Below are 21,303 nucleotides of genomic sequence, written 5' to 3'. Positions count from 1 at the left end.
GCAGAAAGAAAGGGTTAAAGTGGCAGTGTATTGGCCATAACAATACAGGAACTGACATTATTAAGAAAATATACTTAAGGAAGGTAATTATGTGGTAAGTGGAATCAATAATGTATCCAGGCGAGCATCGGCGAGTCCGGCCTTGCTAACGGCGCAATAAATTTACCTTTTAAGCCTAATGGTAACTTGTTAGAAGAGAGCCAGGTGTCGGCCAATCAGGGCAGGGGAGCATTAGGCCCGGGCGAGTCATGATACAGAGATTTCTAAGAGGCAATCTGACGCCAGGATTCTGCAGGTGGATATCCAGCTGCTAAAAGCTTCACAGGCCTCATCAGCAATAAAGCCCGGGGCCCTATGTATAATTAATACACCCGCTGTACCTCCTGGATGCAAAGTGCTGCAGCCTATACTGGCATACAAATGAGACGCCAATCAGAAAACAGAATGGATTTATTTACAAGCTGAGAAATCCAACAGAAAAATAGTACAGGTAGGGGACCTGTTATCCAGAATGCTCGGGACCTGGGGCTTTCCAGATAACGGATCTTTCTGTAATTAGGATCTTCATACCTTGTCTACTAGAAAATCATGTAAACATTAAAAGCCAATAGGCTGGTTTTACTTTCAATAAAGATCAATTATATCTTAGTTTGGACAATGTACTGTGCTGTTAATACAGAGAAAAAGTCATTTTTAAAAAGTTGGATAATTTGATTATAATGGAGTCTTTCCGTAATTTGGAGCTTTCTGGATAACAAGCTTCCGGATAACGGATCCCATACCTGTATTTTCAAAGTGGGAGGGATTACAAAAAATGGCTATCCAATCGCTTATGATCCCTGCTTGGCTCGATAGGCCCATCGGACAAGCCTTGAAACATATGCACCCCCAGACTATTGAAGTAGAAATCCCTTGCACCCCCAGACTATTGAAGTAGAAATCCCTTGCACCCCCAGACTATTGAAGTAGAAATCCCTTGCACCCCCAGACTAATGAAGTAGAAATCCCTTTCACCCCGACTATTGAAGTAGAAATCTCTTGCACCCCCAGACTATTGAAGTAGAAATCCCTTGCACCCCCAGACTATTGAAATATAAATCCCTTGCACCCCAGACTATTGAAGTAGAAATCTCTTGTACCCCCAGACTATTGAAGTAGAAATCCCTTGCACCCCCAGACTATTGAAGTAGAAATCCCTTGCACCCCAGACGATTGAAGTAGAAATCCCCTGCACCCCGACTATTGAAGTAGAAATCCCCTGCACCCCGACTATTGAAGTAGAAATCCCTTGCACCCCCAGACTATTGAAATATAAATCCCTTGCACCCCTAGACTATGGAAATATAAATCCCTTGTACCCCACTGTATTACCGACCTTCGGCCCACCATTGAGCACCACTCTCTCTAATTTCAGTTTTGGGGGACTGGTATTTGGAGGTGACTAAAGGCTCAGAGACGGACATGTCTGATGTAGGGAATATACATAGGGATGAAAGCAGCCGGTGCAGTTTAAAGAGCTAGAGAAGCCTGGAATACAGCAGCAGGGTGGCATCAAAGGCTGGTTGGGATTATTATGCCACTCAAAGACGCATGAAACAGAGCCGGGCAAGGCAAGAGAATGGACAGCCAATCACTGCGCTTCCCTGACTCTATTCCCTGTTCTCCATCACTTTGAAATGTCAGTACTGTGCCCCAGGCCTAGAGAAAATACACCGATCAATGTCTCTGCCATTTCTAATGCTCACTGAGAATGTGTCTGTTGTTGTCGGGGTGCAAAGGTCCCTGTTCTCTGCAGGCTGAATGTCATTAGGATGAAGCAGGTTTCTGTACGGCCCCCGTCTCCAGCTCGGGGGGTTTGTAATTGATCTGAGGACGTTCCACTTAAATGGGGGGGACAGAGGGAGCCGCAGATCTTTCAAAAACCCCTCTCGTTCTTCTCTACTGCCTGCAAGAGTCGTGGAACGCTTCGAGCGTCCGGAAATCCCTCCATGTCGGAGGCAGCCCGTCCTGCAAAAACTTCCCGCAGCGTTGGCATGGAGCCTGGAACAGCTTGATGTAACTTCTTAACCAGGTCTGCAAGACAAAGGGGGGACACAAGCAGCAAAATAATGGTGAGATCAACGATCCAACGCCTCCCCGACTGTCACATTTAATGCTCCGGCCAAGAGATGACTCGCTTTGGCACCAGCCTCAAGCCGGGCACGTTCTCTTTATTCCAACAAAAGCCAACAAATTTCCATTACTGCGTCATTTTTTAAAGGGCAAAGAACGTAGCTAAGAACAACCAAAAGGACCCAGGAAATGAAACTATAAAATAGGGCCCACCATAGAACCCAATACCAAGGGCCCATCTCACAAACATCAGCAAGTTCTACATGATATTGGTGTCAATTGGGGTGATTAAAAAAAAAAGCTTAAGGAAGTTTTTTCCCCTTGTCTGGCGCCCACTAGGGCCTACTTCTACTCTTGGATTTAACATTACTTGTACTTATGAGTTAGTTCCCCTTTAATATCTAATACAGAACTTTCCCAATCTCTGCACAGTAGTAACACCGCTAGTTTCGTCTGTGGATTCGATCTGTAGCCGAGTTGGAGAAACGTGAAAATGACAACTATCAGAAAGGCTAAATGAAAGGCATTTGTGCTCCACGACAACCACTCTGAAATGTCTTATTCGCTTTGGTCAATACGCCAGCAGCTCGGCTACAATTGTGGCTACAAATGCGTTTGGCTTCTGCCATCTCCTGTCAATACATATTTGTCTTCTCTGTCTTGGTATTTGCACTGCAAACGGATTACTAGGGATATAAACCATAGAAACACCCCGGGGTCCGTTCTGTCTGTTAGCCAACTGTTAGCCAAATTTCCTGCAATAGGTGCCCCTTAAGGTACTTATAAATGAAGTTTATGTATCCTTTAAGGCTGTGTGCCACACCACAGGACCATTAGATGTTGCCCATAGTCCATCTTCCTATTTCAGCTGATAATTAAAAGCAAATCTCTAAGTGTCGCGCTGCACCGCACAGCTGATTGGCACGGGGGGCCACGGTATTGACATTTTCATTGACCATCTGTCAGTTTGCTTGCTACGGCATCTCTGCTGGATATTTAGCCAATCAAGCGTGGGGCCCCTGGATGGATATACATGTTGTATAACAAATAGGTTCCTGCTTGGGTAACCCCGAGACCTTTCCACCTGCCAGAATATATATTGCAAGCAATGGACATGGCATGGATGGAAAAGCCAAGAGTAGGAAGGATTGTGGAGGCTTTCTAACATGATCTTTAACTGTGACTGTAGATATGATTCTGGAACAGCAACAGCCATCCAACATTTTGCTGGACCTACTTGGCTCCTAACAAAGAGGGGTACCCAGGGCACAATTAAAAACTCCCTCTAAATCTCCCCCTAAGTGGCCTTCAGGCTCATAACAAGGCTACAGATATATAGAAACATTGGGGTAACAGTCACCCTGCTATAGTTCCAGGGGTACCCAGGGTACAAATAAGTACTCACCCCAAATCTCCCCCTAACTGGCCTTCAGACTGGGCCCCTTAGCTCATAAACAAGGTTACAGATATAATAGAAACATTGGGGTAACAGTCACCCTGCTATAGTTTCAGGGGTACCCAGGGCACAAATAAGCACTCACCCCAAATCTCCCCCCTAACTGGCCTTCAGACTGGGCCCCTTAGCTCATAACAGGTTACAGATACATAGAAACATTGGGGTAACAGTCACCCTGCTATAGTTCCAGGGGTACCAGGGGTACAAATAAAACACTCACCCCAAATCTCCCCCTAACTGACCTTCAGACTGGGCCCCCTTAGCTCATAACAAGGTTACAGATATATAGAAACATTGGGGTAACAGTCACCCTGCTATAGTTCCAGGGGTACCCAGGGCACAAATAAACACTCACCCCAAATCTCCCCCTAACTGACCTTCAGGCTGGGCCCCCTTAGCTCATAACAAGGTTACAGATATATAGAAACATTGGGGTAACAGTCACCCTGCTATAGTTCCAGGGGTACCCAAGGGCACAAATAAATGAATCTGATACTTTCATAAAATATAAGAGACCTCTTACCATAAAGGAACGAACCACTACATCGGGCATCTGCGGCAGCTGGTAATGGAGTAGAGCGGTGGTGGCATGATCCGTCACCTGAAACATCAAGAACCCAGATGACAAATTAAACATTGTCTTCAAAGCAAGTCAACATTTCAGTAGTGGTGAGTTGTGCCCATCATACATTGCATCTTTTATATATTTTCTTAATTAAGCATAAACTACAGCTTGAAAGGACACATTTGTGCAGATGGTCTTGTTTTTTTTAGCAGCTGAGGATATTCCCAAAGGAAATGATATCTGGTCAACATTTTGCTTAGGGTGTTGAACATATGCATAGGCATCAAGGTTGGGGCCTGCATTTTACTCAACAGTTGCCTCTAGTTGGAGATGCCTTTCCCTCAAACTTATTAACCACCATCCCTTTAACCCGGCCATACAAATCTAGATCCTCTTATTTGGCCACTCAATTGGTAGGCTAAAGGTTCTGATCTGATGATATATTCGACAGTGTTTATCCCTCTGGATTGTTCAATATCTGATCAGGTTATGATCTAAGGCAGGGGTCCCCAACCTTTTTTTACTCTTGAGCCACATTTAAATGTAAAAAGAGTTGGAGAGCAACACAAGCATGAGAAATCCCATGAGGATTTCAGGGCTGCGATTGGCTGTTTGGAAGCCCTTATGTGGACTGGTAGCCTACAGGAGGCTCTGTTTGGCCATAACTCTGGTTTTTATGCAACCAAAACTTGCCTCCAAGCCTGGAATTCAAAAATAAGCTCCTGCTTTGAGGCCACTGGGAGCAACATCCAAGGGATTGGTGAGCAACATGTTTCTCGCGAGCTACTCTTTGGGGTCCACAGATTGAAGGCATCATCTTGGTCCTATAGTCGCATGTTCCAGATGGTTTAAGAGGCGACAGCCATTACCTGCCCATATATAATAAGCCAAAAACTCTACTCTCCACCCCAACATTCTCTTTCTGGTATTTAAATTTTTGGGCAGCTGGACCTGTCTAGAATTTTTTTTGACACCAAACAAAAAGAACTTAATTTACCCAACGTACTTTGCATTTTGTGGTTACTGCCCCCCCCATATGGCAGATACCGTAGTAGAACAGTCACTCTTGCTTCCCGTCCTTGTTTGAGAGGCTCGGGAAGAAGTAAGCAGCTAAAAACAGGCAACACTAACTCCCACTCGCCTGAAAATGATTTGACACATCTAAAAGGAGTGCATCTGGTGAAATCCAAGCCTTCAGGCAGGAGTAAAAAAAAAAATTAAAAAAGGGCTGTCAATAGGGAAGAAGACAGCCTTTTTATTCACGCAAACAGAGGGAAAGAAACGAGCAAGAAAAACACAGGGAGATCAATGTCAGACGGCAGGTGGAAAAAGAAGACGAAAAACATTGACGTGCTTGAGCTTTCAGACGAGAGAGCGATGGGAGAACAAGGAAGAAAGTTTACTGGCGAGAGAAATGAGAAGGAAAAGACGATAAAATGGGCGGGACGGCGTCCAAAGGGAAGGAGGGGTACGAATAGATCTATGGGCTCCAAAAACCAAAGTAATGTGTTTATCATTATGGCAGTCAGACAGTGTCTCTACCAAGACGTGTTCCTGAATCGTAGCCCAGCTACGGAGGCTCCTTTCACACACTTCCTATAAGTTCTATGTCACCTGTAGCATTAAGCTTACTAAAAAAAGAGAGCATCCCAAGAGTAATGTCCGTCCATCAGGCATGCAAGTGTGCTTACTGACACAAGGGAACCCTACTGCTACAGCCTACTTCAAGCTGGTTGTAATTCCCCCTCCATCAGTACCCACAAAAGACTTGCACTGAATGCTGAAAATGACGCCACCCAACTCAACTTTTAGCACAATTTGACGCACTTGGTCCAGTTGCATTAGATGCAACTCCCCCTTGTGTCCCAAATGCAGCACAAAAAATGCTGCATTCTGAGTAAAAAAAACCACGTCGCATTGTGTCCAAACTTTTTTTTTTTTTACCAATGAGCAACTGTTGAAAAAGTTGGGGAGCAACACAAGCATGAAAAAGGTTCCTGAGGATGCCAAATAAGTGCTGTTATTGGATATTTGGTAGCCACTATGACTAGATACTCTAGCAGTACACCTGTTTTTTATGCAACCAAAACTTGCCTCCAAGCCTGGAACTCAAAAATAAGCTCCTGCTTTGAGGCCACAGGGAGCAACATCCAAGGGTTTGGCAAGTAACATGTTGCTCATGAGACACTGGTTGGAGATGACCTCAATAGGGTGTCCTTCGATCATATTCAGCCTAATATAAGGGGGTCAACCTGTACCCCATAGGAATGCTACAGACAACACAAGGCATCAACGAAAAAACTAATTGTTCTCCATCAATAAGCCTATGCATATTCTACTATATTCTGGCTTGGCCAATGGCTGCCAGTCATTTTAGAAGGTAGCTGGTCTATTCTTCTATTTGAATATCACATAACTTATAAATAAATCAGGAATCAAGGAAGACCTTGAATGTGCCACATGCTATAACAATTGGTAAAGGCAAAGCAAAATAAGCCATAATTAATTCAGGAAACTCAGCATGAATAGCAATGACATGATCTAGGGCACGCTTGTAGAGTTTGATATTTTCACATTAATGGGAAGGTGTCGGATCAATGTTATGCTGAATAGGAAACAGATCGTACATGGGGATAGCCAAGGGATACATTTGCTTGTACCAGCCGCAACCTGACTAGGCATCTTGGGAAGGCATGTGGTGGGATCGCCTTGTCGGTGACCATGAAGTTCAGCCTGTGCTCACCTTGAGCAGATATTATCGATAAGGCAATCCATCGGCCTCATGAATGCATTCATTGCACAGCACTTTAGCTTACTTGGAGGTTATTGATGAGAATATATTTTCATAAATTACACGGGCGCGTTGTCTTAGCAGAACAAATTCTATTCTACTCTACATCTTGGAAACGTTACCATCCTCGTGGCTTTATCACTGTCTGAAGATGTTATAACCAGCAATCTCGGCACTGCTTCTCCCAGAGGGGCCCTCATGTCGGAAAGCAGATAAACAGTTCCCAGGCTGATCTCCAATAACCTTCATAGATTTATGTATTTTGTTTTAGCGCTCTACTAAAGGCCAACACAAGTCTACATTTTGGAGAGAAAAAAGTAACAATTTTGCCTTGCTTGCAAACCATGGAAATAATTCATACCAGCAGAGATGTCATGCTTGAAATCAAGCCCTGTCGGTGTCTTGGCCGCTGAGGGGCCCTATTCTCCATGATCAAATGTTTTAAGAGCAGCAATTTCATATTATGCTCCAAAAGATCTATTGTTCACTTTGCTATAGCGATTTGGTTGGTGAATGTGTAATTCACTCTACTGATAGAAGGCAAAAGATATACTCATGTATCCTTCCCCATGGATGTATATGCATTGGAAAGGGTTATAGCCAAGAAATGCTCATAGAAAAGGATAGGGGGATTGGGGGCAAGTTACTTAGCTAGAGGGACACACAAGTATTAAAGTTGTGATTTTCCATCACAGAGGTTATAACCTACATCGGCTCAAAGATGATGGCTACTTGGCATAATATCAAACTTCACAATCAGGCCACTTATCAAATATGGGGCCAAGATGTCAAATTGTCTGAAGGGTATCTGGCCTACAATCCTGCAGTGAGTTGGGTACCCAAGGTTTACCCTCAAAAAAGCAGGAAACCTGCGGGTTCTGGGAAGGACTTTCAGATGTGGGTTGGTGGGTCAGGCTGCTGGTATTATATAGCAAATTTTAGTCCTCTTACGTCTCACGTCTGATGATGTCACTTCCGGTTTGCCACAACAGTACTTCCGGTTTAACGGTGGTTAGCGGGTCACTGATCAGGTTGTAGATAAAAATGCGAGTTGCTGGTCCAGGTTAAAAACTCTAATCTGGGCAGGTTTAAAAAAAAAAAAACTTGATGGGCGAAGACCAATCATGACTGCATAAGGTCATCTAATTACCCGTTTGGTTGACCCAATGGGCCAAACATGAGGATCTAATCGTAAAAGGCTGCTCCAGACCTAGCTTCCATCCAGTGTCCCTGCTACACAGCTCCTGCATATACTATGGCATGACCTCCCCAGGTGCCCAGCCACCGGCGACCCAGCCACTCCTCTCCACCACCAGGCAGCACTCTGTTTAAAATAATGGTGGTTTATTGCAACAGGCTGCTGGACAACAAGGCTGGTTGCGTATTGAGGTGTGGTACCCTTACTCATAGGCTCAGAGCCTATGATTAATGTGTTAAGCCTGAAACACGTCAGAACTTGCCGTCCAGCAGCCTGTTGCAATATACCACCATTTTTTAAACTGGAGTGCTGTCTGGTTTGTGATTGAGAGGAGTGCAAATAAGAGGAACTGCCCAATCTGGGGGCACAAAGTATGTACTTTCCCACACAACTGCACATGCTAATGATGCCATTGACTCAGGTCTTCATGCCAACCCTGTCTCCTCCCAAACATGCCCCACCAATCCCTCCTTACACCCTTGCAGCCATTCAGTTTTCTTCCTATAGCACTGGTAACCCAACATGCCCCACCAAGGCCTCCTTATCCACTCACAGCCATTCAGTTTTCTTCCTATAGCACTGGTAACCCAACATTCCCCACCAAACCCTCCTTATCCACTCACTGCCATTCAGTTTTCTTCCTGTAGCACTGGTAACCCAACATGCCCCACCAATCCCACTGTACCCCCCCCCCCCACAGCCCTTCCTTCAGTTTTCTACCTCTAGCACTGGTAGCCAAAACATAGGGTAACTGCCCAAAAAGGGATAGAATTACATTTGGAAAGAATTAAAAGTGGAAGCCAGGACACCAAAAACGGAATGCAACTGGACAAAAAATAATGAAAAATAAGATTAAAATAATGCACAAAAACCTATACTTAGGATGACAAATCCTTGTTTTAATAAAATCCCCTTTATTAAATGGTTAAACCCCAGCCTGAAGCCCTAATGGGACCTGCTTCCCAACAGAGCATTTATAGGCATCCCAGTACTTTGTTTAGCTGCTTGAAGCTCGACGTGATGCAGTCAGTTGTGTCTACTCGTTCATATCATCTATTCAGCTGGAAAGCGGATGCCTGGTGTTCCGCACAAGAGCAATAAGACTATAAAAGCGGCACCGGCAGGTAGGACATACTGGGTTTTGGAGACAAAGTGGGAAGTGGAGGTGGGTAGATTCTCGCTAAACAGTCAATTTATTGGGACCGTTTAAATGTCAGATGAATGAATGAGAGATGCGTGGCTATTGTCAACAGGCTAGCCTTTCTCTGGCTATTGTTTGAGGCCCCTTATAAGAATAACCCTCTCTATTTCTAAGTTCTATTGTAGCAGACAATAGCCCATCAGGAAGCAACAAAGGGAAGGATCTGTTCCCTGCCATGAAGTTCAACACCGCTCAGGAGGATGTAGAGTGAACAGCCTACAAATTGGTTGCTGTTGCTTTCTGCCCCGCTCTTGTATTTAACGGAGTAGAGGATAGGTAAGAGAGCAATGGAAAGAAAGCTGGTGTTGCCTAAATCCTTCTACTGGAAGGACTGACATCTAAAATTAAGGAAACGTAAATTGTTGAACATGAACAGTAACTAACTACAGTTGATTATTTTGCTCAATGACACATGAAGACACACCTGTAGGGATAAACCAAATTAGCCAATAAGAGCAATAAAATGTAAGTTTGGAGCAGTGATCCCCAACCAGTGGCTCTTGAACAACATGTTTCTTGTCAACCCCTTGGATGTTGCTCCCAGTGGCCTCAAAGCAGGTGCTTATTTTTGGATTCCTGGCTTGGAGGCAAGTTTTGGTTGTATAAAAAACAAAAGGAATATCCTGCTATTCAGAAAATCCCAAGGAGAAAGGATTTGGTTGCCCAAGAGACTGAAAGATGGTTGATTTTGGTTGAAGTGCCCAACTATTGCAGGAGGTAGTCCTATCTGAACTAATTTGTTAAGTATATCTGGTTTGATGAGGAGAAGAAGTGAAGGTTAGATTCAGGCATTAAGTCATATGAGCATAGAAGAAAAAAGGGGTAATATTTTTTAACTGTTGACTTGATTGAGATGGGGCAGTCCAATTCAGTAAATCCTGTAGGGAACATTGAGAGTCCTCCATCATGGTCTGAGAACAATAAACATAAGGAGACTTAAGGTGGCCATACACTATAAGATCCGCTCGTTTGGCGATATTCCCACTAAAGGCTGGGCAATATCGGATGAGGCCGAACGATCAGATTACAATACTACGAATGGGCTCCGACGGGTCGCAGGACAGCATTGGTCCTGGATCGTACGAAAAATCAAACTTGACCGATCGATATCTGCCCAATTTTTGGCCTGATATTGATCAGGATGACCCATCAAGAGCCCCCACACATGGGCAAATAAGCTGCTGAATCGGATTTAAGGACCGTTATCGGCAGCTTTAATCTGCCCGTGTATGGCCACCTTTAGAATGTCCAACAGGAGACTAACAACTATATATGTGTAAATGTAAGTAGACTCCCCAAAAACAAATGTAACTATCCTCCTCAGCCTACCATATAGTTTAACCCATAGAGAACATGCACAGAGAACAGACACTATATGGATACCATATGGCTGATCCTATAGGGAACATACATGTAGGGTCAGACTGGGCCATCTGGGGCCCACCAGGATTGAAGGTCCCTCCTCCTGGAACCCAACATCCAGCCTAGACCCCACCCACACGTGCTGTTTACCGCCTCCTTAATTTGCTGCTACTGGGTCTGGGCAGGGGAGAGGCTACATTCTGGGAGGTGAAGTGGGCTGGGTCAAGGGGGGCCAGTGAAAGGGGGGAACAGAGAAAGTTGGGGTCCACCAGGTTTTCTTGCAGGTGTACCAGCAGCCCAGTCTGATATTACATGGAAAAAGGCAGTACAATTCTGACCCTAAGGAGAACTGAGAATTTCGCCTCAGGCGGCAGTGCCCCACTAGGTACCAGGAGCTGCAAAAATGCAGCTCCTGGTACTTTAAGAGCTGAATTTCCATTTTTCAGACTGGAAATTCGGCTCTTCTAACGCAGAGAGCATAATTGTGCTAGCGTCCTGGCCCTCTCTGCCGCCCTCGTGGACCCCCCTGGACCCCCTCCGGCACAAAAAGGTGAGCGTACAGGGGAGGGGGGGGGCAGCAGCAACTGCAAGCTGCCTCATGCAGTGGAGGGACCAGGATCATCCCTGGTAATATCCAGTCATTCCTGGGGAATGTATGTTGAGAAGGGGGCAACAGAATCCAGCCATACAGCTGATCCCCTACAGGAAAGGGGCAGAATAGAAAAATGAAATAATCCAGAGGCAGAGACTGACCTACAGGCAACAGCTCAGAAAGTCCTTCAAAGGCACCCTGTCTGCAATAGTCACAATCAGATTATTAAGAAGCCTAATAAGAATGCCCTCTGCTGTGCCGCCAATATAAGGACTTCCCAGTTATAGATTGTCCTTTGCCAACGCCAAGTTCCCCGGCCCCTCCGACAAGACTGGGGTTTAATAAAGAAACTTGCCTAATAATAATAACGCAGCCTCACCGACTCAGCACTTTTAGGGAAATGAAAAGCAAAATGAATTCAGCTCGGCCGTGCCAGGCAATGGTTGCAGGGCCGTCGGAATGCCTTCGGAAGGTGGCAGTCAGCGGGGAGAGAGCGCCTCATTCATCTCATTTTCTGACAGCACCGCCAGTTGTACAAGCAGAGAGCTGGTTAGATGCAGGTGTTAAAGCAACGATTATTGCAGTGGGAATTTGCCGTGAAAAGGGTCAGTGACAGAGCTGTCTCGGGGCCCCTTAGCAACGTGCAGCTGTTACAGCTGGAGAGAGACTGCTACTGACTGCTAGTTCTGCTGGATAAATCCTATGGCTGGATATTATTGTGCACAGCCTATGCATATATCTGTGATTATTGCTATTAGAGGGAGCAGTGATACTGTAACATTCCAATAATTGTGAGTTCCTCCAAAAGAACAAAGGGCCAACAGATTAAAAAAAATACAAAATATTTGTTAGGACATGTTGGACAGAAACCTAACGCGTTTCGTGCCTGTTGGGGCACTTACTCATAGCCTAGGAGTAAGTGCTCCAACACGCACGAAACGCGTTAGGTTTCTGTCCAAGTCCTAATAAATATTTTGTATTTTTTTAATCTGTTGGCCCTTTATTCTTTTGGAGGAATGATTATTGGAACGTTATTGTGGACTTGCACCCTGGGACTGGGGTGAACTATGAGTATGCCCTATTTAATAAGTGTTGCTATCATGCGCACGTTGGGTTGAATGCAACTGCAACTCTCAGGATCTGGGGTTCATTAGTACAAAGGGTTTTTTTTCTATGTCTGATCTTAAACCATTTAGCAACTAATAGAGACACAACGGGAAACGCTGGCAGTTTGTGTTTCGGCGGACTGATGACAGCAGCAGAATTTACAGGGTACAGAGCGAAAAAACAGACATCACAAGCAGTGTAGGGCTTATCTTACCTTCTGGAAGACTTGGTAATTGGACTTCGACCATATGTCCAACTGCAAAATAAAAGGGAGAAAAAAAGAAAGATACGGTAAATATAAGCGAAACGTAATGACAAAGTGAGAGTTAACATTTCTAATGCACCGAGGCCTGACAGTTAAAGTGCCGGATCCCATTCAGGATGAGGAGGCAACCCTCGGCCAATCAGCTGTGAGATCACAGACGCACTAGAGGTCTGGGTGCAGCAATTAGAATTTTTGCTTGAAAATGCTGAAAACAATAACAAGCAAAGGGTTAACCTATTAAATATCTAGAACTGTCTGGCACAAACGATCCAGAGCTATACATAGCCCCCAGTATAAATGAGCAACCTCTCATCTTCACAAATCAATGTCAAAGCGTCTGAATACAACTCCTGATATATGATATGCAGTGTATATATAATATATTTATATATATATATATATATATATATTACCTAACAGCAGGGGGCAGCATTTTGCTTTGCGCTTTTTTTCTAGTGCACAGAAAGTTTTGAGGACAAAGAGAATAAACACTAGATGCAATTGGAGGTGGTAATAGCACAAGGATATCATTTCCAATTTCCGTAGCTATCTGGTTGCTAGGGTCCCTTCTACCCTAGCAACCAGGCAGTGATTGTGAATGAGAGACTGGAAGATGACTAGGAGAGGCATAGGCAGAATGATCAAGTCTACAAAGTAACAATAAAACTGTAGCCTTACTGAAGAACTTTTTTTGTTGGTTGGCAGGGTCAGTGACCCCCTATTTGAAAGCAGAAGAAGGTGGTAAATAAGAATAGGGCATTCTGTAATGTACTAAGAGTTAACATAAAGGGGCTGCTATGGGGAGAAATTGTGCAACAAGATAATTATAATTAGCACATATTTATAAGGCCTGATTGGGGAATGCTCCATAGTAGAGATTGAGGGGGATGTTCTTGCTCAGCAAACACTGGAGACAAGAGAGTGTTTTTGGACTGCTTTGGTGTCTGGCCATTTTATGCTGAATAAAGGTCAGCACCTATAATTAGGGAAAAGGTAAGGGGGCATCAATAACTAAACCGTAATAAATACAGTCTTTGCTCTCGAATCTCCCCATAACAGAAAAGCGAGGAACACGTTGCCTTTCTCTGAAGGTCGTCCAAATGATCTCGGTCATTGAAGAATAAGAAACCTTTCTCGTATCTCATATCAAACAGGGACAGTGTCAGCCCCTATTCCAGAAACCACCTTCTGATCCGCCCCTCTCCCCCCACAAAAAGCACGCCATGTTCGTCTTTGATGGAGAAGGTAAACGGGGATCAAACATTACCCCAGAGACGGCCCTGGGGATCACTGAAGCCCAGCTTTGATGGCTCCGTGCCATTTACTATTTAAGACTGCAGGATCGGATTTGGATCTGGTGATTATATGAGCTGTAATGTGAACATCCTCCTTTAAAACAACCAGCCGCTGGCCTATATATACATAAAGGTGGCCATAGACGCAGAGATACGCTTGTTTGGCGATGTCGCCAAATGAGCGGAACTCTCCCCGATATGCCCACATTAAAGTGGGTGATATCTGGCTGATCCAATGCATCCGAAATGGGCGGTCGGATTGTGGGACTGAATACACACACACAAAGATCAGGGCCAATAAGCTGCCAACTCTGCCTTTAGGATCAAGCCTTGCTGGAGCTGCACATGGTCACAAGAGGCAATTAAGCTACACACAAGAAGAAAAAGATTAGGGATGCCCCAAATCCAGGATTCGTCCTTTTTCAGCAGGATTCGGCCAAATCGAATCCAAATCCTAATTTGTATATGCAAATTGAGGCAGGGTGGGAAATCACACGACTTTTCGTCAAAAAAACTTTTCCCGCCCCTAATTTGCATAGGCAAATTAGGATTCGGTTTTGGTATTTGGCTGAATCTTCCACTAAGGATTCGCCAAATCCAAAATAGTGGTGTATCCCTAAAAAAGATGGCACCATGGAGCTCCCATTAGGGGTTCTTTCCTACAAGTCAGTGGGCTCGGACTCCTTGGATTGGTCTCATTGGTCCTGCTGTTCCATTGGGTCCCAATACTCTCTATACTGGTAAAAAGAAAGGGGGTACACTCTCAGAAGTAGATGACCCCTTAGATATGCCATTAAGCAGGGGGCTCCCTATTAAGTAGGGATGCACCGAATCCACTATTTGGGATTCTGCCGAATCCCCCATGAAAGATTCAGCCGAATACCGAACCGAATCCTAATATGAAAATGCAAACTAGAGACGGGAAAAAAAATGGAAAAAGAATGTTTTTTGAGACGAAAAGTCACGTGATTTCCCTTCCTGCACCTAATTTACATATGCACATTCGGATTCGGTTTGGTCACACCCAAGGATTCGGCTGAATCTGAACCCTCCTGGAAAAGGCCGAATCCTGGCTGAATCCTGAACTGAATCCTGGACTCGGTGCATCACAAATGTCCTTGTTTTGCTCCTCCATAAAACGAGCCTGGTATAATGGTGATTTCTTGCTAATCCGGATAGGAAATGACTGGATTTCTGTAGAATCCGGGAGCAGACCTTGATGAGCTTCTATTTCCATACAATATAAGCCCCTTTGCTGAGCCAGTCCCATGAGTGTGGGGTGTCTGGGGAACCTACAACATGTTGAACAGCCTCTTGGCACTGAGGGGCATTAGGGGCCTAGATTCCGATCACAAACTCCACTGCAGGGCTTTACCTAATCCCCAATTCCAGAAGCATACCTCTGAATAGAGCAAGAGGAGCTAGAGCGGCTGCATGTTAATTAAACTTCCTACAGCATTTCCCTCTCATTATAATGTGGCCTTTGGGTCAGAAAGAGCACGGTGCTTGCTGTAATCAGCCGCTGAACCTGATTCTCATATTAATGCAGCCCAATGGAGGCGCCTGGAGCTGGCCCAGGAGAGCTGGAGCTGACTAGATAAATCACAGTTGTTTTCCTGGTGCCCCCCCCGGAGGTGAGTTGGTTAAGCTTGTGCCTGTGGGTTTCTGAGTTAGAGCTTTCACCTCCAACTCTTACAGATTTAAGAACAGAAACGGTAGAAAGAAAGAAGTGTCAGAGTTTTCAGCTATTCTTTGCACTCGTTTCTCATGGCATGAAGCAAATAGGGGGGCACAGCTGCTATTTACAGAGCTACGGTCTTCTCCTTTAAGCCCACTCTGTGCAGTGTTTGTTTAGAGCATGGAGGGGATTAACATTTCTCAAAGTGTCCCAGAAAAGGGCATCTAAGGACAAGCCAGAAGGAAATTCTAACTGTCATCTGCGTTTTAGCAAAATGGCAGACTGAGCTGCGTCTAGCCGCGAATTCAGCATGGGGAGCTAATAAGGGATTATCCAGGAGGAGCCAATCACTTCACATGGATATCCCGGTAGCTCCTCCCACTGGCTTGCCGATTGGCTGGAGCAAGTTTAAAAGGCTTTAGTCAATAACTCCTGCGTCGTCAACTGAGGGAGGTTGTAGAAGAGGAGCTCCACCCCCATGGGCGAATTACAGTTGATATTTAATTTATTTAAAAAAAATCTTTTGGAAACAATAAATACAATTTATGGAGTGTCACAGTGACTTTAAGTTTGGGTGGAGGACTAAGCTCAAGCTCTGGTTGTTAAAAGGTAGAGCTCAAGAGGATAAATGGTCAACGGCTGAGATGGTAACAGAGGTGGGCCTGGTAGAGTCCAGCAGCAGGTCGGGTACCCGCAAAAAAAACGGGCTCCCTGCGGAATGAGGGGAGGATTTTCAGGTGCGGGTATAGCTGTGGGTGTGCGGGTCTGCGGGTCTCATCTAAATTTCTTATCTTATGTACTATTGTCTATATTTTACTCTTTTTAAAGTTTTATAAAACTTGTTTCTGTCCCCGCCAACTTTTGATGTCACTTCCGGTTTATAGCACCATCACTTCCTGTTTGATGGTGGTCGGTGGGTTGTGGATAAGGCAGTTGTGGGTCGGGTAGTGGATCAAAGTGGGAAAATATGCGGGTTGCAGTTCGGGTCGCGGGTCCGGGTCTTAGAAATTGGTTCCACGCAAGACTCTAGGGCCTGGTTTATTGCTTAGGAATTTGGTTGGAAAGGTTTAAGTTGGCAACTGACAGTTTTGCTAGGCAGCATTGTTACTAATGCTAAGCTGCAAGTAATAAAGTCGATGGTTGTAATAAAGTCTCATTGAACGTGTTTTATTGGGGTATTTATTGAGCAAAAATAAGGTGCTGTCAACCTTCTCCATGATCAGGAACCATTATTTTTTTTTTTAAATTTTATTAAATAAAATTAGGTCCTTGGCATAAGCAGGCAGTTGGGAAGAATAAGAGGGCCCCCTATCGCTCCCTTTCAGACATACTTTTAAATACAAGAATAATAAGGAATAGTTGGAGGGGGTTTAGTGCACTTCTTACCTTGCCGTCTTCTGTATAAACGTTTTCGTTGTAGCCCTTTACTATGGTGCGGTCAATGAAAAGGCTGCGCATCACCACCACCACTTTGAGCACTTTCCCCAGGGTCACCTGTATGGAGAAGAAAAGAAAAACACAGGATTCAGAGGGAACGGCGTTCTCGTTATTCTTATATGGTATGTGCCAGGGAGCTTAAAGGGGTGGCTCAACTTTTAGGAAGTTCTAGAATGGCACAATCGAAGCAGCTTTTCAATTGGTCTCTGTTATTTTTTTTTTCTTTTATAGTTTTTGAATTATTTGCCTTCTTTTGATGCTTTCAAGCCTTCAAATGGGGGTCACTGACCCCATCCAAAAAAAAAAAAAAAAAAAAAAAAAAAAAGAGAGAGAGTTGTAGTCAAACAGCTATAGAGTCTATCCTATAATGACAGGAGTTCTGCATAAAGACTGGCAGCTACAAGGGGATTCAGGGATACCAGTGCTATCTATAGATATATTTGCAGACTCCATTGGGGTGTAGGTTTGAGGTTCGGAGTTTCTGGCCCCTCCATCTGGACCCCCAATTAGCCAGTGAAACTTGATTCAGGTACAGGTATGGGACCTGTTATCCAGAATGCTGGGGACCTGGGGTTTTCCGGATAATGGATCTTTCCGTAATTTGGGTCTTCATGCCTTAAGTCTACTAGAAATTCATTTAAACATGAAATAAACCCAATAGGCTGGTTTTGCTTCCAATAAGGATTAATTATATCTTAGTTGGGATCAAGTAGAAGCGACTGTTTTATTATTACAGAGAAAAAGGAAATCATTTTTAAAAATTTGGATTATTTGGATAAAATGGAGTCTATGGGAGACAGCCATTCCGTAATTCGGAGCTTTCTGGATATTGGGTTTCCGGATAAGGGATCCTATACCTGTATTTGGATTTTGTTCAGGTTCAAGAGACTGGCAGAGAGATAAACGCAGTTTTATGCCATGGAACGAGCCATCTGGCACCAGAACCTGTTTCTTACACTCGCAGGACCGCTTGCCCAATTGGGCCGTGTGTAGCCAAGCCAGAGCAGACGCACAAACGCTTCTTCGGGTCACGGGCAGAATGAATAGCCACAGAATCCGAGCTGGCACTGAGAGAACCCAGATGGCTTAGTCCACAATTTGGGATTAATTTAGCGAATCTAGAGCAAGGTGGAGGCTTGCCAGGAATAGAGTCACATCAGCCTAATGCTGGCACCATCACCTTCTCAATGACAGGCGGCCGTTTAGTCGAGCTCTGTATTCCTAGTCATTATGCCAATTGTACCGACACTCTTCAAGACAAACCTTCAGATGACCTTGGCATGCGGAATAAAGCAATTCTTTATTGACGGCTTATACATATTTTGTTTAAGCAGACAAAAGGACGAGGAGAGGAAGAGAGGGGCAAGAAAGAGGGAATCTCCAAACATAACACGAAAAGGAGGATGAGGAGGAGAAGCCAAAGATTAAACGGGATGCTGGGTGCTAGAACGCAGATGGATGGGGAGAGTTAGGTTTATGGGCCAGAGAAGATATGACAAGGAGAGAATGGTCTGAAAAATGAATAATGAATGTTGTTAGAGAAATGGGGATGACAGCTAGCAACTTATTTATGTGACCAACTAGACTTTTTGTCACCATGTCAACTTATTATAGAAGCTACTCCTTTCCCTGAGACTATTATCCACTGTTACTATAGGCACCATCTCTCCCTACTATACCTGCTATCCCACAGTCACACTCCCTTCCCAGAGACTATTATCCCACTGCTACTATAGGCACCATCTCTCCCTACTATACCTGCTATCCCACGGTCACACTCCCTTCCCAGAGACTATTATCCACTGTTACTATAGGCACCATCTCTCCCTACTATACCTGCTATCCCACAGTCACACTCCCTTCCTAGAGACTATTATCCACTGTTGCTATAGGCACCATCTCTCCCTACTATACCTGCTATCCCACAGTCACACTCCCTTCCCAGAGACTATTATCCACTGTTACTATAGGCACCATCTCTCCCTATTATACCTGCTATCCCACAGTCACACTCCCTTCCCAGAGACTATTATCCACTGTTACTATAGGCACCATCTCTCCCTACTATACCTGCTATGCCACAGTCACACTCCCTTCTCAGAGACTATTATCCACTGTTACAATAGGCACCATCTCTCCCTACTATACCTGCTATCCCACAGTCACACTCCCTTCCCAGAGACTATTATCCACTGTTACTATAGACACCGTCTCTCCCTACTATACCTGCTATCCCACAGTCACACTCCCTTCCCAGAGACTATTATCCCACTGTTACTATAGACACCATCTCTCCCTACTATACCTGCTATCCCACAGTCACACTCCCTTCCCAGAGACTATTATCCACTGTTACAATAGGCACCATCTCTCCCTACTATACCTGCTATCCCACAGTCACACTCCCTTCCCAGAGACTATTATCCACTGTTACTATAGGCACCATCTCTCCCTACTATACCTGCTATCCCACAGTCACACTCCCTTCCCAGAGACTATTATCCCACTGTTACTATAGGCACCATCTCTCCCTACTATACCTGCTATCCCACAGTCACACTCCCTTCCCAGAGACTATTATCCACTGTTACTATAGGCACCATCTCTCCCTACTATACCTGCTATGCCACAGTCAAACTCCCTTCCTAGAGTGTATGGTTGTTATAAATGTATGTAACTTGGAGACTTTCCACTGGCTTGCTCGGGATGCTGGGAGCTGTAGTTTATAATGGTAGAGCAGGAATGTGCAGAAGCTCCAGTATTAAATCATTTTGGAAACCAGGCCCAGGTATATTGAGCAGGCAGCAGCCATCACATTACCTAATCCTCCTCCCTGCTACAAATTAATTCCCACTGCAGGCAAAGCTTGCAGGTGGCTAAGGGACTTCTCACATCTTCCCGGCAGGACAGCTAATATAGAGTGACACCTCTTTGGCAGCGGAAAGGATGAGATGACAGTTAGATACCTTTGAAAAGCCCCAGACAGGGCGCTCGGTGCAAGATGAAAACTTTTTGTTCCTCTCACAACAGAGAAGAAGGAATAAAGAGATGTCCAAATGTTCCTTTCACTTGTGAGCAAATTCACAGGTCCCAAAACAATTTTCTGTTCTGGATCCTGATGGAATAGGGAGATGTTCTAACCAATTAGCTCCAATGCATGCCAGGCCAGCAAGCAAACATACACATGGAACAAGAAACTCTGCTCTAAGAAACGTTCAGACCATTAACCACCTGCAGAGACTGTTGTGCTGTACAGAAACACAGATATGTCACACACTCAAATGGGCATGTGCTTGCTGCAAGGCCATAAAGCAAGGCCTGAGTTTTGCATCTAGAATCTGCCATAAAGCAGGACAGGACTGCTGCTTACAGTAGGGGATCAGATAGGATCTGTGCAGCCACTGGGACAGAATGCTCTGTTATACAGATAGCTAGAATCTCAGCTGCCATAAAGCAGGACAGGACTGCTGCTTACAATGGGGATCAGATAGGATCTGTGCAGCCACTGGGACAGAATGCTCTGTTATACAGATAGCTAGAATCTCAGCTGCCATAAAGCAGGGCAGGACTGCTGCTTACAGTGGGTTTGAGGCAGGATCTATGGCTGCTTCTCACATCACATACAGAAATGCCACAGATAACACTGGTACACCCCACTGTAGTTTTCCTTTAATGACAATCATGAGAAATTGCTCAAAATTATCTTTATCTTTATCATTATCTTGTTCTACTAAAAAGCTATGAATTTCAAGAGCCTCTCTCCTTAGGGGGGAATTCACCTTAGATCCTTACTAATAAGACTATATAAGACTATATTCCTCCCCACTAGAACTCACCTGCCATAACTGCAGTATCAAAAAAATAAAAACATGGGCAGCTTTCATGCAATTCATCCCTTGCCATGTCCTCTTCTCCCACCTGATTCAGGTGTGCACAACACAGTCTATGTGCTGATTGGTTATGAAAGAGGTACCTCCCCACTGCTGCAGCCAATGTCCAGTGGTTGGCTCGGGGCTCAGGTATGTGGTTCTATATAGACACCCACCTCTCGAAGCCCCCGCCTACGGCTCTATCCCTTGAAAAACTTCAGATGCCTCTGCCGTAAAGCAAGACCACGGTGCTGTTTCAATGACCGATCACTCAGAAATGGGCACTTTTGTTTAATTTTCCCAAACCCTTCCTATTGTGCCCAGGCATAACAAGCACATCATAATGACTTTCCTTTGAATTAAAGGATGGAAAGG

The 21,303-nt window shown here is 44.7% G+C and overlaps 1 protein-coding gene across 2 annotated transcripts in view; it reads right to left on the bottom strand.

Annotated features, from left to right (window-relative positions):
• Positions 1-432: 432 nt before the first annotated feature.
• The window catches only part of med27.L (mediator complex subunit 27 L homeolog), a 135,426-nt gene continuing 114,555 nt past the window's right edge, over positions 433-21,303 (bottom strand). Inside the window, 5 exon segments of one of the 2 annotated variants that reach the window (NM_001094302.1) lie at positions 433-950; positions 983-2,073; positions 4,092-4,169; positions 12,599-12,640; positions 17,009-17,116. In NM_001094302.1, coding sequence (NP_001087771.1) covers positions 1,939-2,073; positions 4,092-4,169; positions 12,599-12,640; positions 17,009-17,116 — 363 coding nt within the window. In that variant the 3' untranslated portion in view covers positions 433-950; positions 983-1,938. 2 annotated transcript variants of the gene reach the window in all.

Source organism: Xenopus laevis, chromosome 8L (genome assembly GCF_017654675.1).
Source record: "Xenopus laevis strain J_2021 chromosome 8L, Xenopus_laevis_v10.1, whole genome shotgun sequence".
NCBI lineage: Eukaryota > Metazoa > Chordata > Amphibia > Anura > Pipidae > Xenopus > Xenopus laevis.
The sequence above is the reverse complement of the archived record's forward strand: the minus strand, read 5'-3'. Positions and strand labels throughout refer to the sequence as shown.